The sequence below is a fragment of the Amborella trichopoda genome, chromosome 11, assembly GCF_054954075.1.
Source record: "Amborella trichopoda isolate Santa Cruz 75 chromosome 11, AtrichopodaSantaCruz75HAP2 v2.0, whole genome shotgun sequence".
NCBI lineage: Eukaryota > Viridiplantae > Streptophyta > Magnoliopsida > Amborellales > Amborellaceae > Amborella > Amborella trichopoda.
The window spans coordinates 47,466,017-47,492,075 of record NC_142346.1 but is presented as its reverse complement, the minus strand read 5'-3'; the positions used below and the strand labels follow the sequence as shown (position 1 = coordinate 47,492,075).

Sequence of the window (26,059 nt, the reverse complement as noted above, 5' to 3'; positions counted from 1 at the left end):
GCTTAGAGGGTTAAAAGATATAAAACTTATAATTTTTATGACCCATTATATGTTTTGAAACCTTGTGTTTATTGAGATATAAAACTTAAAAATTGGCGGTATAGAGATATTTTTCCAAGATAATTTCAAGTTATGGGCTGCCATTTTTACCGAAGTGTAAATTATTGGAAATGGATAATATTTAAAAATATTAAAAAAATAAAGGAGTATTTATGCTAAATTTTCCCTACAAATAATGATTTGGAGTTTTTATGGCATGTTGATGAATGTTTCAATCTCAAATCTCCCATTCCGATCATGGGAGTCCAACTCAAACCAAAAAAAATTGCTTGGTTCTTGAACATGATCTGAACTACATTGGGCTAATTTGAAGTCTACCTAGGGATTTTTCAATATCTTATATATAACCTGAGCTAACTTGGGACAATTTTGAAAAATATGTTACAAGATGCACTGTTTTCAAAATTTGAAATCCATTTTTTTTCTCATGGCCATGGATATTAATGTCGAAATGATCAATATGAGGAATTTTGAGCATCAAAACAACCTCTTCTAAGTAAAATTTATGAGGTGGGCTCTAATTTGATTGTTTCATCCTTTAGATACCTTTCCAAAAAGAAGAAACCTAATGCGAGGTTAAGGCCAAGCACGGGCTGTCCTCGACTAGAACCAATATAGGACCAACTTAGGTCACTTCACGGACTGGCCCGGGTTGAGCCACTTAGTCACAATCGAGGCCGCTGTGGTGTAGGTCCCGAAGCCAAATGTGTATTCAGATAATCATCATTTGGGCGTTGACTACATGAATTTTGTTATGCTATTATTGGATCAAGATTTGTGATAGAGATGCAGCAAAAGTTTGCTGCTCATTACAAATTTAACACAATCCTTCTCTAGGGGTGGCAACGGTTTGGGGCTGGACCAGGACCCAGTCACGAAAATATATTATGGGACCTAGACTTGAACCCAAACCCCACCGGAAAAAAAATGTGGGGGCTAGACCTGACCCCTACTAGACCCGACCCAAAAATAAAATTATCTATATATTTAAATATATTTCATAAAGTGGGACCTAAAAATATATTATGGGCCCCGACCAAGACCCAGACCCAAACCCGAATAGTATTTGGGTTTAAGATTTGGACCCGAACCACTGGGTCCTATTTTTGAACCTAGACCTGGACACGAGTTGTGTTTACCCCGTTGGGTTTAGGTCCATTGGCACCCTGTCCTTGTACTTTTTTTGACAAATACACAAGCCTCCTTCTAGGGGTGGCAACAGATCCGGTTGGACCCGGACCCAAATGGTATCCGGGTCCGTGTTTTGGACCTGGACTCAGAGAGTTGGGTAAAAAAATTAGACCCATACCCATACCCATATTTGTCGGGTCCAAGTCTATCCATAGGTCAATTCCCATCATATGACTATGAGCTTCTTTTTTATTTTTTTTACCTTGTCTTTTACAATCATATATCTATTTTTTATTTGGCAACAAGGTCACAATCACTCACCATTAAATTTAAAGCCATCTTATTTGTTGTCTAGTAGATAAAGATAATTACGAGCTCTTTTTGCATACGATTCTTCATACGTCCAAATGAATGAGGCTTAAAGTAAAATATTTTATTTTCAATAGTTTACGGGTAAGGGTCAGGTTCGGCTTAATGCACCCAAATGAATAGGGCTTAAAGTAAAATATTTTATTTCCAATGGTTAACGGGTAAGGGTCGGGTCCAACTGGACCCAGACCCAAATACGACCAATAAAGTCAAAAAATCGGACTCATATATGAACCCGAAGTCAGGTCTACCCGTCGAGTCTTGGGTCTGGTTGGGTCAATTGCTACCCCTACCTCCTCCTTTATCGGGGCTTGGAATTAGCAATTGCGGAATTTCTCATGTGGGACTAAATGTACAAATTTGGCTCTACGGGACCACTAATGGTTTCCCGAGTGCCACTTTCCAAATTTCAGGTAAAAGTAGTTCCAATTGCTTTCGTAGAAGGATCTCAGTGCCATAGGTTCTAAACTTGTACGGATTTATATTTTCCCCAATATAAATACCGCTCCTCGGCTTTCTCTTCTCTCTCAATTTCTCTCTAAATTTTTCCCTCGCTTTCTGGTGGGTGTTCTTCGACTTTGTTTCAGAGCCATGAAACCTAACAAGATAACCTTCAAAGAGACGCAGGCTTTAATGGCGCTGCTCTCTGTTGAGAAGCCCTTAAATGAGATCGTCTCAGACTTCATCGCCACTTTCCAAGAAGACAGATACCTTGTCATATGTGGTGCGCTCGCCATAATGCTCGAGGTGATTCAGAGCTCTGAACTTTTAGGGTTTATTGCTCCCTTGTTCATCTCATCTCTCTCTTTCTATATCTTCCCTCTCTCTCTCTCTCTCTCTCTCTCTCGCTTTGGTGATATCTATATCCATGGATATGAAAAGTTAGGGTTTTGCATAAGTTCGAGGAAGTGATATTGTTTTACTAGGTTTCTTATTCGTCCTTTATGATTTTGGCTTGTCTCTGTCTCTCTCTCTCTCTCTATCTCTACTGTGGATTGAGTCAGGGCTTGTACGGAGAAAGTCTAGAAATTACTTATTTTTTAAACTTGCGTCTTATCACTGATTTTGATACATGGCTACTTGTTTTCTCATTGTTGATTTTCCATGGCTACTTGTTTCTTATTTTAACTCTTTACGTGTTTAAGAATCCTCTAGTTCTTTCTACCAGTGACACTGATAATGGCGAGTAGTGTCAATTGTTCTGAATCCAGACTATAACAACACACTTTTGAAATGTGAGGATCATTTTGGGTTTCATGATTCACAGTTTTCAATGGATGGCTTCTTGTTTACTCAGCTGTTGACTTCTTTTTACTCGTACGCTATTTACAATCCTCTAGTTCTCTTTATCATTTTGACTGGGCATGGAGAATTTGTCAGTGGTTTTGAATTCATATTGTAATTTCACATTATCGAAATCTAGCATCTAATGGTCCTATAATTTGTTCTGCTTCATTTCTTTCCATCCAAATCTTTGTATTGTGCGATTAAATATATGGTTCTTATCAAAGATGAAATTAAAATATTTTCAATTCTTCCTTTGTATTTTTAAATATACAGTTTATTCATTTGATTCTTTACCTTTTTTTTTGCCCTCGCTCTCTTAATTGAGGAATTTCTCTTTGAAATGAGGAATTTATATCGGCTGGAATGGAGACTAGAATTAATGATTCTTAATTCATATGTTGTTTCTTTTGTTTCTATCTCAGTGTTCATAACTATTATTATCACAAGACACTAATATATTTTAATCATTTCTTTCTCTGGGATCTCAATGCTGGATGCCCTAATTTCAAATATACAAATTATCATGGAGTTTCTACTGTAGGATATTTCCTGAGTGGTGATTAATTTGTGGTTGATGTTCCAAGTTGTATGATGATTCTAAGAAAATTTTATTCTACATGATTTCATCCAATCCCTAAATGTTTCCTGTCCACCTCTCATGTCTCTTTTTAATTGCTATTGAATAAAATTGGCGGGGTTTCAAATTGTGGTCGATTTAAATGTACTAGTTTTAGATCAATTGCTTCATTATTGTTGATATTGAACGAGGATTTACACACTCGTCATTTGTCTTCAGTTTGACAAAAAGCTATTTCCAGCCGATCAGCGGTTGATTGCTTTCACAATTCTGCATCAAATATATTCGTCACAGCAATCGCCTTCAAACCCCTTTATTTCTATATTGATTGATGTAAGTGATTAGGCTTTCTCCATTATGCTTTTAGAATGCTGACTTGTGAACCTTTCATTTTGATTATTTTAGTTGTTGTTAACATAAAAAATCAATTGCAACTATTTAATTGCTAAATCACTAAGAAAACTGAGTTCTTATTCCAAAAGGATTATGTGTAGAACCTATTTACATAATCATACTGCTATTCATGACATTCTGATGTATGCACTTGATATACATAACGGTATTTCCAAAATATCCTTGACATACAAGTTCATGGTAGCATGACCTTTAGAACATTAGTATTAACCAATTGATAGACTACACTTGCCTTTTCAAGCTGGTGGTGGTGTTTTCTGCTCTTGATAACTGTGCTTGTTTGGTTTCACTGTTTTTGTTATGCATTTTGAAGTGCTAGATGGAACATGGTTTGGTCAACTTTGTTGCTCTAAGATATCTATGTTTGAGTGTATTATATGTATATTAATGTGGATATCTATGTGCATTTGTGTGTATGTGTTTTTGAAACATGCGTGTATGTATAGTAGGTGTATGTGTGTGTAACACAATTTTTTTTTAAAGAAAAGATTAACATTTTTTTTTTCAATAAATTCTAGTTAGAAGACAAACACACACCCATGCACACACTGAGTATGAAAGATGCTGTTTCTACCACCTCCCTACACAGAAGACAAATATTAGCTATTCTCATATGCATATGGCTGTATGCCTACAAATGGTCATAGAAAATTTATTGTTATTTGTCAGAGAGCAAAAGAAACACAAGCTTAATGTAGGACCTTTATTCCTCCAAATTCATTTATCCGTGATGCCTCATGCTTCTCATCACAAAGCTTAACAGAAAATTTGGCCAACTCTTCCAATTCCCAAATCATTGTTTCCTTCCTATCACCATTCCCATGTACATCATTCTAAATTCTACTAGTAGAATGGCCATCTCACCCATCTGGCCGTCTCGTAGTTCATAAACCATAATACTCCCTAAGTTTTGGGTTTCATTTGTACCTTTGAGGTTTCTAGAAAACCACTTTGTTTTGGATTGCAGGTTAAATATGAAGGCCCGAGCCCTCAAGAAGCGAGCATTGAAAGCTTTTCTCCATCATCTGTCTTAGTTAAGTTGGTATCTTTTCCTGTATCTGCAACGTTCAGGCGTGCTACACATCCTCAATCATCTCTTCGATGGCTTTGTGACCGTCCAATGTGAAAGAGTCACTTCTGTTTTCCATCCTACACAAACTTAAACTCTTCACATGTTTCTCATTCATAATTTCCCACAACAGACACACATATGGGTTACATCCTTCTATTGGACGGGGTGGAACCTTTCTCCTATTTCGAAAATCCCTTTGTATTCTCTGAGTCTAATAGGTAACGTGCATATTAAATAGGGAATTTAGCCGAAGTGAACTTTGCATAACCTCAGTGAATATGTGATTCTTGCCTAGTTAATAATTCTGGATTTTACCTTAAAAACATTTTGAAGCCACCTATTTGTTGTGCCTGTAGACTTCTTCTCTTCCTTCTTTCTTAGGATGCGTTTGATAACTTCTGCTGCAGTTTCCCTCGGAAAATCCCTGCTGTTAACTTTCTTGGAATCTGGGATGAAAGTAAAAATTGGTAGCATGAAAGCTGGGAACCCTATTTGATAAACTGTGGTGCTAGTATTTTCACCTGTTTGGCATGGGGAAAATCGGAAACTTCTCGTCTTAACGTCATTGTGTATTCTATTGACTTGATGTGCAAAATGCATATTTTAAAGAAGATTTTTTTGCTACAACCCATCTAATGCAGTTCTTATAAAATGTACAGCTGCGATTGAATTTACTTTTATATCTATGTAACCGAAGTGGAAGACACCCAATAGTAATTGAAATTGCAATGACACCAGTACACCAAAAAAGATAAATATATGGCCATAACAAGTGTGACTGAATCAAGTCTCATGCCCTGATAGTAATGTTTTAAAAAACGGTCCGCCTGGCGCTTAGGCGACCTGGACCAAAAATCCTCCCGCCTAGACCCAAGTGGCCCTACACGGGCCGATGTACCCAGGCGGGTGCCTAGGCAGGTTAGGCGGGCGCCCAGGCGGATGTACCTGGGCGGGCGCCCAGGAGGGCTAGGCTTTTTTTGTTTTTTTTTAAATTACGGGGCGCCCGAGGTTCTGGGCGCCAGGCAGGCTGCCTAGGGGCCTCCTAGCGTTTTTTGAAACCTTGCCTGATACATTATTTGGGCAAAGAGAACCAGAGCTTTAACACCTCCGTCATGGCTCACATACCCCCTACACAAGACCAGTACCACTAGATAATTCTCTCTCTAGGCCACACTCTAGACCATTCAAAACAATCACACAATGAATAGCCAGGCCTGATTTCCTACACGCAGCCTTACTACAAGCATGCAACATACTTGCCATGGTAACAAAATCTGGACAATTACCTCTCTCTTGTCTCCCTTAAAAATTAAAAGTGCCATTAGCATCCCCAGACAAATTGCAACCCTCGATCATCGTACCAACTTTCTCTCGAGCATTTCATTAAACAAATCCTTGCGTCACAACCTATCCAGTTGTTCAGTACAAATGAAGAAGTGCTCAACTCATAAAAGCAAAGGATTCATAGGCTAAAATATTAGAGTGAAGTTGCTCACCAGACTGAAATGCTCTTTCAAAGGAGCGAGATTTAAGCACAAATGGAAAACTAAACTCATCTAGGTACATTTAAGCCAAAATAGATTTTTTTTTTTTTTTTGAAAACTCAAATGGAAGAGTTTGTTAGCTCACTAGCTATACTTGGGTTTTGGTGGAGGCCATTAATGATGTATCTAGCATGAAATTGGTGGACACATTGAACACTAATAGGTTCATTTGAACCAGTTTGTAATTACATAATTGCGTTTTAATATTCCTATCTGCATCACCAACTTGATCACACAAAACCCAAATTGATAATGATTCACAATAGAAACAATTTTACTTTAATGTTAGATTAATATTCCCAAATTATGTGACAAGACACGCTTTTTTTTTTTTTGGGCCGATTAACAGGACGCTCTCTTTTCACTAACTGCTCTGCCCCTAACAAACAAAGTTTTTATATAATGACAAAAGGAATGAATAGATATATTACAATATTTGGTCTCAATGAAAACCTTCGTTTAAAAACTCAGAGAAAGTGAACCCAGTTTCACAGAAAATATATCTAGAGAAAAATTTACATAATATCAAATATACTTTGTATTACTGAATGAAGAGGTTTTCAAAAAGAAATATCCAAGTATTAAAAGAAAATAATAAAAAAAGACAGAGAAATGTGTTCCCAGACCTGGAACGAGAGAGAGAAGGTGGGCAGGTAATGAAAGTCAGAGATTTCCTCTAGCCTTTGCTACTCGCAGTGAAGTTCGGAGTGCAATCGAGAAAGAGCAATAGGTGAATGGAGAGAGAGGGTTAGGGCTCAATTGCATTTTAATGGGATCAGGGCGTGTGTTTATTTTCCGATAAAGTTGCAGCCTAGGGGTACCCTTGGGTGGCAACTTCCTTTCAGGGAACAATGAAAAGGGGAAAAAGTGAGTTCCGAGTTCCCCAGTTTTACTATTCCCAAACTGAGGAAAGCTACAGTACAAGGGAAAGTCGTGGACTTTCCCCTATTTTTTCTGTTATCAACCGCACACCGCACCCTTAGTGTCTTGGATCCATGGAAGAAATATGAGGTGAACTTGCCTATCATGTCGCCGACCTGGTTGAGGCTAACACACCTTTTGAAGCGTCTATACATGGCCTTTTTTTTTCCGGTTGAATTGCCCACCAGGCCCTTGAAGTTGTTTGTTGTGGTTATTTATCTCAGGCCCCAATGCTTTCATTTACAATGTATGATGCTTTGAATTATTAAAAACTGGATATATCAAGTACGAGTTATTTTAAATCAATCATTTTCATTGATTTGATGATGTCTTGTTTACACTGACTTAACTAATATGACTTATATTTTTATTTTCTATTTACTATGAAATGAATTGTCAATAAATAGAAAAGAAAGGGATGTTCATCGATGTATGTTGCTTCCTGTCAATCTTGCGTCTTCTTCTGGAGTGAATGCATGCCAGACATGCAAATGATTCTTCTTGCTTGAAAATTTGCAGGCAGCCTGTAATGATACTTCTGAGAAAATGGAGCGTGCATTTGTACATCAGCTACTGACTTCTATTACCACCAACAACAATAAAGAGGTAGTTTGCATTTTTTAATTAATAAGATTACAGTGGATCTGGATTTGAAAATTCTGGTCCCCTATACTTAATAAAAAAGAGTTTTGGTTTCTGGTTTCTGATTTCAGCCTTGGGATATTGACAGTTCCTTAAGATCAATTCGTATCGGTGTGTCGTGGTACATATTGGGGTTCATTTTATTTAAATTTGAGCGAGTCATTAGCTTGGAAGCATGCTTTTGAATTCAATTTTGTGATGCGTGTTGCTGTGGTGGATATGTTTTCTTGGAGCCCTATGTGCTTTGTTAATATGTAATACCAAGGACCTGGTGACCGCAACATAAATTTGTATTTTCTATTCTTACTAAATATGACATGATCTCATCCTCAGTTTTAACATAGTGGTGCATGTCAGTATCAATATCCACAGATACCATTCCCATTGCTACAGTCCCCAAAATTTCGAGATCTTTTTAGACTTCTGTTGGTTCTAAAGTTGTCACTGATTCTCTTTTCCGTCTGAGTTAGCATGGATGAGTTATCCGTCTGAGTTAGCATGGATGAGTTAACTTTCATATTACTATTGAACTGCTAAAAGCTTATCTCACATGGATGGGTTTGCCAATGGGCTCAGTTTGGAGGGTCGTAACTGAAATCCTTTATTTTGCATGTTGTGATCAATATTATGTATTGAAAAAGGTAATATCTCATGCAATCTTGTTTTGGTTCGTGAATGTGGCATTGAAACTGCAGGTTCTCAAACAGTCTGCTGTGGATTTCATCAAAAGTTTCGATCCTGCGTCACCTGTGAGTTTTGCCTGAAATTCTGCTGTTATTGCATATTTTTTGTCTGAAGGGTAATCCTGCATATTTATTTGGAACAATGAAATATTTTCCTTGTATGAGCAAGCTATTTGCTCTGGACTCAGATGCTTATTGTAGAATAGAGTTGGGAAATTTTCATTTTTACCCTCGGTAAGCACTTTTATATGTTTATCAACTCCCCAACTGACCTCACACAATGGCCAATTTTCCGCGCCTTAACTCTCGTAACATCCATTATTTTTTTTCTACTCTTGTACTATCCTTTCATTAGGAGATATAAAGACAGCAACCCTTTTAGTTGATATTGTGTGCAAGCAATCAGGGCCCTCATTATACGTTACGAGCTATGCTACAAAAGCATGGAGAAGGGATGTATGGTTGTATACTTTCGAACTTTAAGATTCAAAATAACCATTTATCAAAAGAAAGAAGATGTATTTAGAAGCGCACCAGCTATAATTTGTCTGTTATGTAGTGGTAGACATTATCAGTTTGTGGAGGGAGTTCAAAGGTCTGAAGAATCTGAACCCTTGAGGTTTGTCTCAAAACACTGAACCAGGTGAATATACCTTTATTCTTTTTAATACTGGATACACTTTGAAAAATTATAGCTTACAAGTTATCTAAAAATAAGAAACTACTGGTTGGTGATATATTTGAGGAAATCTCAGAATTACATGAAGTCTTCTTTATTTCAGTTTTACTAGAAGGAGTTTCTGTAATGTATCTAGTTTTGGTTACTCTGTGCTTTTGAGAGAATACAAATATACAAACATACAAACATACATGCTCTTATAATATCGTTTCAGGATTTTTTTTTGAGAATTTATCTCTCTTAGGAATATAATAAATAAATTGTTTGGTGGATAGAACTCTATCCTTTTGTTTTTTTTAAACAGCAAGCTGTCTATGATTGTTAACAAATTCTTCTGTTGTTTTGAAGGATGAACGGGTCTACATGCAGTGTGAACAGCTGCAGAAGCTATACTACTACGACAAGAAGCTAGCAGACCCCAAAAAATTTGCCTTTAAGGATAGTGCTGTGAATAATGTAATACCAGACCCCGACATCCCTTCTGGTTACGATGTAGATTTGCCAGAGTAAGGGCCTTCTCTAACGGCTTATTTTAAGCCTCAAAATCTGAGCATGTTGGCATCTATTTCCCTGTATTCTCCGTCATTGTCGTCATCATAATCATCAGAGCCTTTTCCTTGTATTTTTCATAGGGAAGTGTAAAACAATGCAAAGCATTTTGGAGAAAGAATTGGCCATCAGGTCATCAGTGTCCATTGGAATGATGGGCAGTGATGGCGAGATGTGGAAACCAGCATTTAGGTCATGTCTTTCTCTGGTGGGTCCCTGCCGCTCCATCTTTATCCATAATTTCCCTGGATAGTGATGACCTGATGGAATGTTTTTTCGATTTTGTCATTTGTGAACATTTTGGCATAAGTTGGAATTTTTTTTTTTTTTTTTTAATTAAGAATTTTGATAGTTGATGTCGATTTGTCTATTTTCCTTGTTCGTCATTCCTGTTCTTGAAAGCGGCACCTGAGTCACATCAAGTCCCCTTAACACCAAGTTTAACTTCCTATGTTCTATTAGGTTTTTATTCCATATATTTATCTCTTCTATTTTCCTCCCATTATCTTTTTAGTTGTACTGAGACTAGCTGAACATCCATCTCCACTATATGCTTTCAAGTGATTATATTATTTTGTTTCTTTTGCTTATAATCCCTTGTGGCTGATAACTTTTATCTCATTTTTTCTTTGCTTGAGATATGGAGAAATGCAGATAACACGTAGTTTGAATATCCAAATTAGGAATTGTAGGGCTATATCATTCTTATTACATTTGCATTCTGTTTATATTCTGTCCCATATTTTTTATGTCATTGGTTTCGTTTAATAATTGCAGGCTTGATGTCACACCTCCTGGAGTGAAAACAAGAATTGGTGCTGGAGATAGGGGTGGGGCAGTAGCTGGAATTCTAAGCAATTTGTCGCTGAAAGGGCTGGAACCACCATGGATTAGGCCCATTCCACCTATGCTTCCAATACAAGATAATGAGGCAAGCACCATACTAATGGTAGTGCTCATGGAAGAAAAATAGGTGAATTTGGCCAAAATTGGAAGATATTTACTCTGAAGTTTGACCAAAAATAGGGAAAAATTCTTGTTTAAACTTCTATTATGGATTTGAGAAATGAATTTTTGGCCAAAATCCTAAAATTTTGCTTCTTTCAACGTATTTTTTTTAGTCAAAAGAACTACTATTCCAGCTTCTTTGGTTGTATATTGTTCTGTTTTTTGGTTAGCAGGCTATCATTCCTAGCTACAAAATCTGAACCTTCATTACTAAGTTTTATTTCCTTTAAAAAATAACCATTATGTTAAATACGGTGTTTGAAAATTCAGATTTGTCCGCCTAGAGAGCTAGAGGTCCAGGCTGCCTAGGCCGCCCAGGGATGTTGGGGGGTCTGGGCCCCACGGATGTTGTTGGAGGGGTTTGGTTTCCAACCAAAACCCACAAAGAAAGCTTAGAAACAGTATTTGTTTATTTTAAATACAAATATAAAACATTATCCAAGTCCCTGATACATGTGCATGTATGTTATATTTGCCTTGACTTTGAAATTGGATTACTAAGAGTCTAAAAATAAATCGGCTTCAAAAAAAGAGTAAAAATAAAACTATAAAGAATCAAAAGATGTCCCATTTCCCAAAATCAACATTCTGCATTATTATCAATTCATTATTAGCAACCGAAAGACACATATCGTAAGTTACAAGTCCTCCATAGCTAATAAAACTCATCAGTCAAATTCCATAGTCTAACGTTGCATCAATTATGATGAACTCAAATTGGCAATTGAGTTTCATCATCACTGCCAACCACATCTCGATCTCCAACACTACCACCAAATGCATTTGACGATGATGATGTCATGCCATCATCGTCAAAGTCGTCTCCCTCCACATATTCTTCCTCTTCCTCGTTCTCCTGTGAATCTGCCTTCTCCCCATCCTCTTCCCTCACTCTCTTCATTCTCTACCCTTGAGTTTGAGATCTTGTGGCTCTCATGGGGCTAAATTGACTTCTTGTTTCCTCACAAACTTGGCTCCAAGTCAATTCCTCTCCATCGAATATAGGATCATCTCATCACTCGCATGTATCATCCATCTCACTGATAGTGTTGGGTCAGCACTAACTATGCGAGTGATGTCTAAATATAGTCAAAGTATTATTTTAGATAACTTTATTTAGACATCAAATTGGGTGTTAGAAGTTAGACCTAGAAGGCTAGAACGAAGTACTCAAATCACAAATTCACCATGAAAAGACAAAATTTAAACTTAACAAGAAAGAATGTCTTCCTTTGACTTATTGCCAATTTAATGCCAAGTGTCCCAATTGATAATCTATACTTGTCAAATTCCATTGACACTAGGTCACATTCTTCTACAGTAGGGACAACTCTCATTAAACACTAGTTGATTTCGGGCGTAAAGCATCATCTAGTATCAATGTGGGAATTTTCATAGAAATAAATTAGGTTGAGATAATACCTGCTAGGTGAAGGGGCCTCTCTAATTGGGTATTCCATTTTTATCAACTGTCTTCAAAATTGGAGAAGAGTGCTTTTCATTATATTCAAATTTCTTCCTAATCTCTTCCTTGGCAACCTCCATTGCCTTGTAAATATGACTGTAGCTGGCTCCTTCTCACTGTCAACAAGGCTCAAAACCTTAACTAAAGGTTCAAAGGTTTTGAGGGTGCAAACAACTTTCCAAAACTTAGGTGCCAAAACTAGATAAGCCACCGTCTTCCCACTTGTTGTGTTGGCCACTTGCTTTGAACCCACTTTTCCGATACAAACATGGCCCTGAACTTGAGGTTTTGTTCTCAAATAAAACGCAAGCACAAATAAGAGGCGGCAAATCTAGGTACTCCAGGCTTCAGCAAGTCCTTTTTATCAGTGAACTTCAACATGGGCAACATATATGTGTTGTATATGAATATCGTGAGGGCTTTTGCTTTCTAGTTGAGGCCAGGACTTTCATCTTGCTTATTGCCTCAAGCATGAGGTCAATTTTGTGAGCTGTGCATGGTGTCCAAAGGATGTGTGGCTTTGCCATGTTGGCTGCAGCCATGTCTGTAATCACCTGAACTACGTGGCTCTCTTCCACCTCTGGATGCATTTTTCTAGCAAGTTAAGAATGAAAGGTGCATCACGCATCTTCTCTGATGCATCAATGGACCTTATGAACATTGTCTCCATTAGACAATTTAGCATTAAGTTTTTTCTATTTGACAAGGTTACATAGGAAGTTCATAGTACTCCTGCGCCTTCCATTGGTCCGTGTGTTGGTCATTATAGTTACCCCATATCTGCCCCTTACATGCCTTTGTCTCTTGAAATGGTTAGTCCTGACAAGACATAGTTAGTGCTGAGTTGCACCTCTTTTTTAAGCAGGGGCTCTTTGAGTTGGTATTGTGCCGGGATTTCAAATCTTGGCACATATTGCCCCACTGCATCCATCATGATATGGAAGCTCTTCAAACTAGTGGCATTTAATGGGATGCCACCTTGATAGATCTATCTTGCAACATATTGATTTCTGTACATGGAGAAAATTATCTATAGTTGTTTGCCCCTTCTTTTTGAAATTGCAACCTCAGGATTAGGGGATGGCAAGTTAAAATTCCTAGGCTACTTGTTTTAGGCATGCTCTGCCCAATCTCCAATGGCCTATTAATGGAGTCCCCTTCCTGATCTAGTGATATCATCAAGTTTTTTCCTTGTCGCATCCTTCTTATTTTTATCCTTTGCAAATGGTCTCACATCTCCTTTCTAACATCTGCAGGGACTTGATTACTTGGAGCTACATCCCCTCTAATACCTGCTACATGTTTCTTCTATTTATTAATCCCGACATTTGTATTTCGTTTTACAAAATTTGCCTCTAACACTATTGTTACCATTGGGATTTGGGTATGAGCCATATTTCCATCGCGGATTGGATTGTTTGTTAGAACTAGAAGAAGGCATATTCACCTAATCAATCCCTGTAAAATAAAATGAAACTTCATTGAAAATAGAATTGCCGGATATGAAGATTAAAGAAGACAATAAGAATTAGATTCAAAAAAGAAAAAGACAATAAGTATTCAATGATTTGCAAAACTCAAGCAATTAGTTGAGGATAAAAAGCTAAAGTAATCATTGAAATTTGATGTACTGAAGTTACCAAACCTAGATATAATTAATAAATGCTCAATATTGAGAGATTTCTTCTCAATCAAAAGAGAAATTTAAGGGCAATAATCGTAAAGAAATCCATTTGGATTAAAGTTGATTGACGTTTTCCTAAGATTGGGTTGCCCAATCTTATAAAATGCCATTAAACACAAACAAAAACTCACTCTTTGTTATGGGCAACAAAGCCAAATATAATTTTGAAGCAAAAAATACGAGAACAATGGAACAAAAACCAAATAAGAAAATAAAATTACATTAGTTGCCCTTTTACAGTCAAGAGACAAATAGAAGGCCAAATAATCAATCAATAAACTATAAAATCCATTAGGATTAAGTTTCATGAAATTTTATTATGATTGTGTTACCCAATCTTAACTAAATGCCATTGATCACAAACTCAAAGACACTCTTGATTATGGACCCCAAATCCGGATATAAACTTGGAAAAAATTGCAATGACAAAAAACAAACAAGCAAAAAAAAAAGGGGAAAGAAAAAATAAACTGAACACTCATATAAATCAAATAGACCTACCCTTTACAAAAGATTTAAATTTACTGACCTTTTAAGATGAAATAGATCATGGCTCAAGTCAGTGACTGTTGGTTTCCAAAAGTTTTATTTATAACAAGTTCAACCCACAAAAGGTTCGGGGTTGAATAATTTTCGATTTTGCTAAATCAAAAAGTGCAGAAATTTTTTGAATCTCTTGTTTTTTTTTTGTAAATATTTTATTCTCTCTCTAAGGAGAGGAAAACTGGTTTGGGGGGGTTGCAATGTCCTCCAAAACCCTTTTCTCCCTTTAAAGAGAAATGAAGAAAAAGTTTTTTATTTTTTATTTTTGTTTTTGTTTTTTGGGGTGAGGGGTGGAGGGCATCCCCTCCTCTTCTCGCCAAGGGCTGGGGGCACTGCCTAGATGCCAGGGTGGATGCAGCAGGTGCCTAGGTGGTCCCTCAGGCACCTAGGCGCCTCAATGCCTAGGCCACTTTGGCCGGTCAGCCTAGGCGGCTAGGTGGCCGAATTTTCAAATACTGGTTAAATATGTTGGGAAATAGAAACAAGGATATCAGAGATGTCAAGGTGGCATCTCGGTGACCCTATCAACAAAACTTATCTTGGCCATTGGCCAACCCATTAACTTCTGGATTTGAATATTATACTCATTTCTTCTTTACATGTATGTCAGCTTATGTGGCTCCACCCGGATAATACCCATGACCTATTATGGGATCACACCATGTGTGCTGACTCTAGCAAGGGAGCTGCAGTGAGGGATTTGATGGCAAGTGCTATGAAGGGGCCACTTGCACCAGCCCAACAACAGGTAGTTTTTTATGTTCATCTAACTTTTGATTATCTTTTGACAAGTATCACTGTACCATTTCTTTCAGTTGTAAACATTGCATCTATATAAAGAAATGACCATTCATGTTGTTTGGACTAAACATGGCTGACCAAAATATGAAATAAATGACAGTAATTTGACCCAATATGAGTTGCACCAAAGAGAAATTGTTTGTTTGATATATTCTTCTATGGAAGTGTAGTGGTGCATTCTTCCAACTTACATGAGTGTCCTTTGGGAAAGGGTTTTGTTGTTTCTTTTTTACTTTTCTTTTGTTCTTAACACATGTTAGGATGCAGCAAGTTCTACTGGAGCTCGCGAGTGATCCAAAGCTTGTCTATCACTGCGGATTGGCTCCTCGAAGATTACCTGTATGTATTTTCCCGATTGGCTGTATTAGTTTGACCCTATATTTCAATCTGTGAGTTTTGTTTTGATATTTGAGATGGTTGTACATTGTTTTGATATTTGTTTCTTCAGGAACTTGTGGAAAACAATCCACTTATTGCTGTTGAAGTCCTAATAAAGTTGATGAATTCTCCAGAAATCACAGAGTAAGTTTTTATTGATACTGCAGGGTAGTCAGGTTGATACACACTCTCTCTTTCTGGACTAGTTTCCTGGTTTGTGATGTAAGGTCTTGAAACTTTGTGCGATTTCAGTTTCCTAATTTATCTCTCGATGTGTGGAGGTTCTCTATGAATTCCTTTATTCATTATGGCCATCTCTGGAGAGAGAGAGAGAGAGAGAGAGAGAGAGAGAGAGAGAGAGAGAGAGAGAGAGAGAGAGAGCTCATGGTTGGTCAATGTTGGTGCAGTTACTTCACAGTTCTTGTTAACATGGACATGAGTTTGCACTCGATGGAAGTCGTAAACAGGCTCACAACAGTTACTGACCTTCCAACTGAGTTCGTACATATGTACATCACAAACTGCATATCTTCCTGCGAAAATATCAAGGTGCTTTTCTCTCTCTCCAACTTCCTCTTTTTGTCTGCTGCTTCAATTTAGAAAATAGGATTCATATGTGTGATAATAAGATAAGGCCTTTTAGAGGGAGAAACTGAGAATCAAGACATATTGTCGAAGGTGTTTGAGACACTGATGGGATACTAAGAGGTAAGAGCGTTCTCCTCTAGAACAAAAAATCTTGAGCGAGAGAATTGCAATGAAAGTTAATGAGACTGCATCAGATATCGTGGGATAATAAAGGCATTCTCAGCTAGAGAAAGAAATCTAGAGTAAGAACTTAGGTCTCTGATGGAAGGAATTTGAAACAGCATTGGGGAATGGGTTTCATACACACTAGCTCATTTTGGCAACCGTTGTTCTCGAAGGCATCTTAATCATGCATGCATGTCATTTTGTGGTATTTCTGTACATAGTACAAAACAAAGAAACATAAGAACGTAGTTTAGACCTCAAAAGAAGCTAAGGCATGTGGTTGTATTAAATGAATCTAGCAATGTTTGGAGTTCTCTATTCTTCTAATGAAAAATAGTCCTGAATGAGCAATGTGTGCTGGCTTAAAATCGTCTATTATTTTTTTGTAACCGCATTTGAAAGCCAAAGCTGAAAAGTGAACTTGTAGGAAATATAACATATTTTGCTTTTTCAAACAGCTTTGAAATTTTGACAGCATTTTTGTTTACTTTTATTGAATTGTTGTTTCTCTGTTTTTTCTTTGAAAAATTTCTACAGGACAAATACATGCAGAACAGACTTGTGAGACTTGTATGCGTGTTTCTACAGAGCCTCATCAGAAACAGGATTATCAACGGTAATTGTTACTGAATTAAAACTAAGGTCCTCGTTATCTGTGTGTTCTTGCACGCATAACCCTAGAAGAATCATCTCTCTCTCTCATATCTTATTGCAATACTGCATTCCATATTTGCAATATACTGGCATGCTCAGGTAGAATGTTCATTTTTGAGACTCATTTGGTTCTGAAGGAAAATGAAAAAATAACCTGAAAACTGTTCTCCTCTTCTTCTTTTGGTGGTTTGTATGTGCAGTTCAGGATCTGTTTATAGAAGTGCAGGCATTTTGTATTGAGTTCTCACGCATACGAGAGGCGGCCGGATTGTTTAGGTTACTCAAGACCTTAGAGTGAGCAGAAGCACACCTGCTTGCTGAGAAATAGCCATTTTAAATCGCAATTTTACCTTTCCCCCTTGGTTATTTGTTTATTCGTGGAATATCATTTTTATGCCATAAGTTAACAGCATAAAAAACAATATCATTTTTATACCATATAGAATGTCATTGTTGAGAACTTAGCCAGGTCTTCGCCTGCTGTAATCTCTCTCTCTCTCTGCCCTATCTGCTTGGTTTGTAATTATTTAGGGGTGGGCCTATCTGTTGTAATATGCTTACTCTTTTCAAAATGCTTTCATAAGTGTTCTGAAATGCTCTAAATAATTTGTTAGATTAAAAGGGAACCTGGTTTTCTTTATTCCCAGTGAAATTTTGTTTATTATTCATGAGAAATTTGTTAAAATACCTATAAGAGATGAATTATTTAGCATTTTAACCGATTTCAACTATTCCAACTCATGATTATATGTTGTTGGGAAATTAAACCAAAAGAATGTTCGGTAATTCATCTTTCATGGATTTTTGGATAAGTTCCAGTTATTTATTTATGCCTACCACTGCTATGAGGCCACATATTTTTTGGTTTACCCATGTTTGATGAACAGTATTTCTCTCCAGAGTAGAGAAATGGGTTTCGAAGAAACATCACTAATTTGTAGTGCTCTTGAAGAATTCCCGCTTTCGTAGGCATTCCTTTGCCACGAAACAAACACCAGAAAGCTGCTTAAATCAAAGAAGTCTCTTCTAAATAGAGATTTCCCATGAACCATACAAGCTATGAAAATAAGCATTTTCTCGTTGGATTGTGTCCAAACAGGGCCGTGGTCATCCAATGTGTCCAAGCAGGTTCATTCCCTGACGCGAGAGGAGGAATTTAGGCTCTGTTTTGATGGCCCTACAGCTCTCTATTAAGCTAATTAAGTTAATTGTAATTGTTTATTCATTTTGTAATTAGTTATTCATTAGCACATGGAAAATAGAGATCCATATTATAGCAAAATGGGCAGTTTCTTCGGCCAATTGGATTCCGAAAGTCCTTGAATCAAGCTCGAAATCCTCCTCTCTCTCTCTCTCTCTCTCTCTCTCTCTCTCTCTCTGAATGCCATACCTTAGTGACCAATGTTAAGCTCAAAGGCCACCCCCTCCTCTCTCTAAAAATGCCATTGATTAATGTTCAATTCAAAGCTTTTTCCTCCCTGCATCTCTCTCTCTAAATGCAATTCTCTAATGACCAATAACCTCTCTATATGATCGAAACGCCCACACTCTCTCTCTCCCTAATACCATTCCCTCTCTTTCTAACTACCATTTATTTCTAAATGATGATTGTGTTCATCTCAAAGCTCTTTTGCTACCTCTTTCTCGAGTATTTAAGCTCTTCTCTTCATTGTTATTTAAGTTCTTTTTCTCTCTTTAAATTGTGTTTGTTTGGGGGAATTTAGTTCTTTAAAATAAATAAGTCATTTAGCGTTGAGTCAAAAAAGAAAAGAAAAGGTCATTTAGCATTGTAGCAATCCTGTTTTGGGCGCACAAGAAAAACTACAGTATCGGGAATTTACTGGAAGATTTTTTTCCCTCAAGTATCTTATTTTTTACTTTAAAAAAAAAGTAACTTTTTTATAGTGACTTGTATTTTGAAGTTATTTGTGCCCAAGACCCAATACGTTTCCCTGTCTCCCATCTCAGCCCTACTCGCCATCTTCCCCCTGACTTCGACTCGCAGCTCACTGTACTGCCTTCAATCCCCCATCCCAACTCGCAGCTCAGTGCCCTAGACCTTGCCACTGCCTGCAAGCTCCCATCCGTCAGTGTCCTAGACCTGGCCACTGCCTTCAAGCTCCCATCCCGCAGGTCGCAAGCCTTAGCCCGGTCTTCTTCTCTCTAGCGTCTGCGACCAGGTAACCTTCTTCTCTTTCCTCCCCTCTTTCATCTTCTCTCTCATCCCCGTCTTCCTCTGATCTCTCTCCTCTTTCATCTGTTCTCTCTCCTTACCTGCTACTTTCTCTCCCTCTCTCTCTCATCCTCTCTTATGAGCTCTATTTCCTTGCTTCTTTCGCTATCTCCTCTCCCCCTGCTTTCTCTCTCTGCTCTATTTCAGCCATTTCTCTCCCTCTCTTTCTACTCTTTCCCTCTCTCTGCGATCACTCCCTGGGATTTATGGAATCCTGCAAATTCTGGCAGGAGTGAAGCTCTGAGTGGATTTCTAGGGCAGCACCGCGGAACTTCATCATCCCACCCCGTGTGAGTACAATACCACTTCTGGCTCAATTTCACTGACAGTCTATGCTGTTGAATCTCTTTCTTTCCGAATTTTGTTATGGTTAATGGTTTGGAGTTTTCTTGAAATGGGATGTCTATGAATGAGTTTCGTGAGGTTGATTGGTTTCTGATCCGTATTCTGTTCTGTCACAGTTCTTTGCAAGAATTTGTCTGGTTAATTCAGAGTAATGCTAGATTAAAGGCAATGATCCCCTGTGTGATTTTCCATTAATTTGTTCCCCTGTACTAGACTGTCAAAAATGACCCACAGAGTCGAAACATTTTACCCAATTTGAAGGCCCCAGATTGAAAACCTTGCTGTAAACAAACGGTCACACCCAAAGTTTTCTGTGTTACTGATTTCCTTCTCCCCTTGTTCATTTATACATTGTATGGCAATCTATCAGCTTCCGCAACCCAAGTTTTTTTTTCCTGTGTTACCGAGCAAGTTATCTAGCTTGCTCAACCCAAGTTTCTTTTCCCCTGAAAATGGTATTGTCCCTCTTTTTGTCTATGAGCACATATACAGTGGTATGCCTATTTTGGGAAGTGGCCCTCATATATCCATGACTATTCGAATTCTGGTTGCATAGACCACTGTGAAATGGGATTTAAGCTTTACAATGATGAATGGTATTGCTAATTTTATTGAAGTCTTATTTCACTCCTGGATGTTTCTCATGTTTTTTGGTGTTTGGTGATTATATTAGTTGTGCTGCTTTCTCTGTTTAGAGCCAATATTGTTTTGTGTTAATGATAATGTTTGATTATTAGTTTAGAGTTTTAAAGAGCATGGACAACTCTATTACACCACTTGCCAATCAGCCGTTGCAATGTGTTCCCTCTGCCCCTTTGCACTCTTTTATGTCTCTCGCCCTTGAACATTTTACATATGGGCATTCAATGCTTGTGAATATTTAAACAATTGCTTTTAGCCTCATGGAATGCAGCTTATTATCAACAATTCTGAGGCAAGTCTTATGCATGATGAGGAAATTCAAATTGACATTTCCTATTAACTGTGCAAAACAAAAAAAAGTAGAAAATTAAAGTGACACTTCATAAGCAACTGGGATTGTAAGGGGAGCACCCCGCTATCTTTAATATTTTTAAGAGCAGTAGTGATCCATAAACAGTTGTGGTCAACTCTAGCACTCTGGAATCCACTTTTCTAGTCTGAAACCTAGTGATTTCTGGCCCAACTTCTGGGTATATTATCTCTGCGGGCATCAATTAAGCGTAAGGCCGATGCCTTTGAGGCAACTGCATTTTTTTTATTTGTCATCAATAGACATGATAAGCAACACAATGCAAGCCCTTATATGTAGGATGCTTTAATACTGCTTTGCTGTTGTATTTGGGTGTTATTTTGCTACTTCTATCAAGAGACTGCAGTTTTTGAGAAATAAGTATCCATTCAGCATGTATTACATATTTGTGATTTATCTTTAGAAAGTAGTAGGCTGACTTTGATTAACTATGTTATGCTGCTATAAATAAATTTGTAATGACTATCACTTAGGTAGGGAAACATGAGCATTACATAAATGATAGTGACTGAGCTTATGCTTTTAATGAAGGTTAAGAGTACATGTGAACATTTGGTGAACACTATTTTGACAAGGCAAGAAAGGACAGGGAGGTGGCTGCTGCTGCTCAGGCAAGGAAGGACAGGGAGTGATGCACGTGGATAGTTGAAGCCATGTCGAAGGGGGAAGAAATAGGTGTTGATGTCTTCCTAAAGGCATCTCGGACATTATGTTTGGTTGTTTGCTTTTTGGATGGTTGGACAAGCTTTAATTTCACTGTCTACTATGTTCGTTAGTTTACTTCAATTTGTTTGTTTTCTTGTGGGATGATCCTGATATTAATGACAACAATCTCTCACAACACTATGGACCCCCTAACACTTTGAAAACTGTAGTATTTGGGAAAAGTGGACATAGAAGGTTCAAAAGCAAGGGAAAAGTATTTGACAATTCTCTCTCTCCACAGAGCATCCCGTGAGGACCAAGAAGCTCTCTCTATGAAATGCCCCAAAGAAATATACACACCATCCCATGAGGACCAAGAACCTCTTCCTATGAAATGCCCCAAAGAAACTACCCTCCACTAAAACCCCTCCTAAACCTCCCAACGAAAATTAGGCCTTTCTCCTCCTTTTCTTCTTCTTCCCAACTCTTCTACCCAGTTTTTCTCAGAGAAGAAGAGGCCTTCTTCTCCAACCAAAGCATCATAGACCAAGGCTCCCTCCCAAAAGCTTCCTTCCCATGTGACCATATAAGAACCAGAGATACAATAACATGGAATCAAGTTATTTCAGGTCTAGGACGCTATGGCTGCTCATCCGAAGCTCTGCAACTTTATCGAGAAATGACCCATCGTGGCCTAAATGGCAGCTCCTCCACGTTTAGTAGCCTTCTCAGCATCTGCGCCAGCAATGGTGCCTTGATTGAAGGCATGGAGCTTCACTCCAAGACTGTGATTCTTGGGTTTGAGTCCAATTCTTATGTAGGCTCCTCTTTGATCACTCTTTATGCACAGTGTGGAAGATTTGAAGAGGCTCGCACGCTTCTCGAGCTCTTGGAAGAGAGGAGCTTGGCCTCCTTTAATGGCGTTTTGAAAGGTTACAGTGAATGGGGTTTTGGCCTGGAGTTGAAGGAGCTGTTTTTTGAGATGAGAGAGGGAGGAATTGAGGCTAACTCTGTGAGTTTCTCTTACTTGATTCAGGGGTTTGGGAGAGCAGGGTTGCTATGCCATGGAAGAGAGCTCCACTGCCACATGATCAAGCTTGGGCTTGCAACATCGAACATATTTGTGATGAATTCTCTTGTGGATATGTATTGTTCTTGCGGGGTTTTATCAGAGGCTCTGCATCTTTTCAAACTAATTCCAGCCATGGATGTTTTGTCATGGAGTTCAATTGTTTCAGTGTTTGCAGAGCATGGAGATATCGTACCCTCCATAAAATATCTCTATGAAATGCTATGGTGGGGGAAGAGACCTTCTCTGTCTACTTTTCCCAAGCTTCTGAACCAGTGTAGTAGCCTGAAACTCTTTTTGAAAGGGAAACAAATTCATGGGTTGCTTCTAAAACTAGGGTTAAATGGCTCTGATTATGTGAGGTCTTCTCTGATAGATATGTATGGGAATAGCAGAGACATCGAAAGCTCTTTAAACGTGTTTGATGAAATTCATGATAGAAACTTGGTTTCTTGGAACTCTGTGATCTGTGCCTTGTCAGAGTGTGGGTTTGCTTTGGAAGCCATTAGAGCTTTCAAAACAATGGTGCTTGAAAACATAAGACCAGATGAAATTTCTCTCTCTAAAATTCTCAAAGCTTGTGCTTCCATGGCAAGCTTGAACATGAATGAACAGTTCCATACCCAAGTCATAAAAAATGGTTTTGAATCAAATTTAGTGGTCTCCACCTCTCTTATTGATTCCTATGCAAAATTTGGTGAGATTGAACTAGCTCACCTTATTTTTTATCAAATTCAGGCACCCACCACTACCTCTTTAACTGCATTTATTTCGGCATGTGCTCGAAATGGGTTCGAGAGAGAGAGCCTGAAATTGTTTGATCTCATGTTAGTGAAAGGACTGAAACCAGACAGCGTAACGTTTCTCTCTCTACTTTCTGGGTGTAGCCATGGAGGCCTAATTGAAGAGGGGAAGAGGATATTCGAAACAATGGAAAAGAATCATGGCATAATTCCTGATATTCGCCATTATTCATGCATGGTTGATCTTCTTGGAAGAGGAGGGCTTCTAAATGAAGCAGAGGAATTACTAAAAGCTTCACCATTTGGGGTGAATTCAACAATGGTGAGCTCACTGCTGAGAAGTTGCAGAATTCATGGGAATTTGAAGATGGGTAGACGAGTCGCGGAGGCATTAATGGAGCTGGAACCTGAATTGGCAGCAAGTTATTTGCAGGCTTTGAATATGTTTAGTGAGACTGAGAGTTTTACTGATTCATTAGAGATTAGAGAGATGATGAAAGAGAAGAAGTTTGAGAGGGAGCCTGGGTATAGCTTATATATAATGTGAGAATGAGATATTTTAGTTGGCAGTCATGTCTTTTTTTATTGAGAGAAAGGAAATCTTGTGGATTGCTACGGATGTTAAGAGAGATGATGAGAGAGAGAAGGTCAAAGGAGTGCATGTATACATCTTAGTTAGCCTTCATTTTTGGTCAAAGTGCTGATGGTCTTAACAACCAGTGAAGGAGTCTAAAGCAGATATTGGAAAGCTGATGAAGGCAGAGAATGCCTGAATATTTGTGAAAGAATGATCTAAAGAGTTATGAAAAATACTTGAGAGATGATAAGAGAGAAGATCAAGAGAGTGCAAGTATAGATGATGAGAGAGAAATTAATTTGCCCTGAGTTTTGGCTCAGTCCAGATTACCTTTCACAATTAGTGAAAGGGAGACTTGAGCAGATATTAGAGATGAGGGAAAATAGAAATCAAAAGTGTGCGAGGTTAAATCTTTTGCAATCACTGAAAATGTGGTAAAAGTTTAGAAAGAGAAGGTCAAATTATGACTGGGTACACAGATTAATTTAGCTTGAATGCTTGTTCGGTGCTGATGACATTCCCAACTGGGAATAGAGTAAATTTTTTGTAGATGATAGTGTAATAATTACAGAGAGAAAGGTCAAAAGAGTGCAATGATGCAACTTAATTTAGCTTTAAATGGCTGGTTCAATGGTGATCATGTCTCTCTTGTGAGAGGGAATTCTCAGCAGGTAGCACAGAATTGACGAGAGAGGAGCGGGTCAAGAGAGGACATGGCACAACTTGTGCGATGGGTAGATTTGAGCAGACATTAGAGTGATCAGGAGGGAGAAATAGATCAAATGAATGCAAAGTTATGACTTTATTTGGTTTGAATGTAAACTCAATGCTAATAGTGAGATCGAGATTTTTGCAAATGTAACAGATGTGAGAGAAATTGACGAGATACCGTCAAAAGGGTACATGGGTGCAGCTCAATTTAGACTTGATTTAAGCCTGAGGCAGGCTTTTCATGAGACCTGAGAAAAGCATCTCTTTCTCAGGGTTTGTCTTGACATGGAAAGACATCCTTTGTCCAGACCTCAAGCAAACTGGGAGGATTCTTTTACTCTTTCTCCTCCACTCAATCTCTTGAATCGCCTCGAAGTTATACTGATCCCCTTTTCCCATTTTCGCAAGACCGGTTCTTTCAAATCTGAGATTCAAACCTTTATTCTTGCCCCCTAAGGTGACAAGTCCATTTCGTTGTCAAACCCTACTACTAGAGTAGTGCAAGGCTTTAGCTGGAGTGGGTTTTCTTGTCACAAGGAATGGATCCAGTCTATCAATCCATTCAGGTTCTTGTGGAAGGTCGCTAGAATTCATTTGTTGGAGGCACAAGGAAGCTTTTCCATCTACTGTGGAACAATATCGGGTGAGGTTCGTACGGAGTACTCTTTAGTCGAGGATACTTCTTTAATTTCTGGGTTGTTTGTATAACCGAGATATAGAAGGCGAGTTCTAACCATGGTGAAGATAACTGTCAGTTTACTGGTAGTGAAAGAAGTTTCCATGTGCTTTGGAAGTTTAAAGCACTCATCTCTGAGATTTGAAAATTAAATCCAGAAAAAATATGAAGATTTTAGACATATGTTCCCTTTGGTCGTGGAAAACTGAAATCTCTATGGGCAAGTTTGTTTCACGCGAAATTATTTTTCAAGAAATATTTTCACATGAAATAATTCCTTCATGTGGGTAGGTGTGAGAATATTTTTATTAGTCCCGTGCATCTATTTACACCAATTAGCAGTTACTTGGTAAGAAAATATTCTTACATTTAATCGCATGAGGGATTTTTTTTTACATGAAAATATTTCTTGAAAAGCATTTTCATGTAAACCAAACATGCCCTTAGAGGAAATTTTTTTTCATACAGGCTGGATGCATTTCTGCATATGTGGTCCAGAAAGTGTTTAAAGAAGGATGCTAAGTAGGTGTTCATCTAAAAACAATGGAAACTAATGGTTCAAATATTTTCTTGCCTGAATTTATTATTTTTAGTTTTTAAAATTTATTTCTTTTTTTATATTCATGATCTCTATCTTAGAGATTACATGTCTTTAAAAATTAAGTCTTAAAATCAAACTCAAAAATAGATTTATTAATAGGCCCGCATTTTTACATATGCGGGCTTGGCCGCATAAAAAACGTGTCTTTTCAACATTAAAACAACATTTTTCTATTGATTTTGGAGATGCATCTTTAATTCTGTAACTTTATATAAACTTTTCCCCTGTTTATA

General features: G+C 37.9%; 2 protein-coding genes across 7 annotated transcripts; both read left to right on the top strand.

Annotated features, from left to right (window-relative positions):
• The first annotated feature begins 1,951 nt into the window (after positions 1 to 1,951).
• LOC18427761 (CCR4-NOT transcription complex subunit) lies at positions 1,952 to 17,678 on the top strand. Of its 5 annotated transcripts, none has more exons than XR_016043784.1 (12): positions 1,952 to 2,307; positions 3,644 to 3,757; positions 7,895 to 7,981; positions 8,713 to 8,766; positions 9,728 to 9,885; positions 10,706 to 10,901; positions 15,239 to 15,376; positions 15,697 to 15,768; positions 15,878 to 15,951; positions 16,215 to 16,356; positions 17,098 to 17,176; positions 17,415 to 17,678. XR_016043784.1 is itself a non-coding variant. In XM_006836807.4 (12 exons), exons 1-12 carry the CDS (start codon positions 2,152 to 2,154, stop codon positions 17,510 to 17,512), a joined length of 1,326 nt encoding a protein of 441 aa, XP_006836870.1. In that variant the 5' UTR covers positions 1,952 to 2,151; the 3' UTR covers positions 17,513 to 17,678. The 5 variants fall into 5 exon arrangements, 2 of the variants coding, with proteins under 2 accessions (XP_006836870.1, XP_088707277.1); XR_016043785.1 differs by having other exon boundaries at positions 15,690 to 15,768; XM_006836807.4 differs by having other exon boundaries at positions 10,706 to 10,859.
• A 1,446-nt stretch (positions 17,679 to 19,124) lies between these two features.
• Positions 19,125 to 25,406, top strand: LOC105420156 (pentatricopeptide repeat-containing protein At3g13880). Of its 2 annotated transcripts, none has more exons than XM_020663382.2 (3): positions 19,125 to 19,394; positions 19,678 to 19,737; positions 21,336 to 25,406. In XM_020663382.2, the coding sequence occupies exon 3, from the start codon at positions 21,844 to 21,846 to the stop codon at positions 23,806 to 23,808; it is 1,965 nt and encodes a 654-aa protein (XP_020519041.1). In that variant the 5' UTR covers positions 19,125 to 19,394; positions 19,678 to 19,737; positions 21,336 to 21,843; the 3' UTR covers positions 23,809 to 25,406. The 2 variants fall into 2 exon arrangements, with proteins under 2 accessions (XP_020519041.1, XP_088707276.1); XM_088851150.1 differs by having other exon boundaries at positions 19,126 to 19,394; positions 21,342 to 25,406.
• The last annotated feature ends 653 nt before the right edge of the window (positions 25,407 to 26,059 follow it).

What these genes read in the sequence shown, in the direction of transcription:
- LOC105420156 (XM_020663382.2), top strand. Translation starts at nt 21,844, where the DNA reads ATGCCCCAAAGAAACTACCCTCCACTAAAACCCCTCCTAAACCTCCCA.
- LOC18427761 (XM_006836807.4), top strand. Translation starts at nt 2,152, where the DNA reads ATGAAACCTAACAAGATAACCTTCAAAGAGACGCAGGCTTTAATGGCG. An exon ending in TTATTTCTATATTGATTGAT is followed by an intron (nt 3,758 to 7,894) that starts GTAAGTGATTAG and finishes GAAAATTTGCAG; the next exon opens with GCAGCCTGTAATGATACTTC. An exon ending in AATTCTCCAGAAATCACAGA is followed by an intron (nt 15,952 to 16,214) that starts GTAAGTTTTTAT and finishes ATGTTGGTGCAG; the next exon opens with TTACTTCACAGTTCTTGTTA.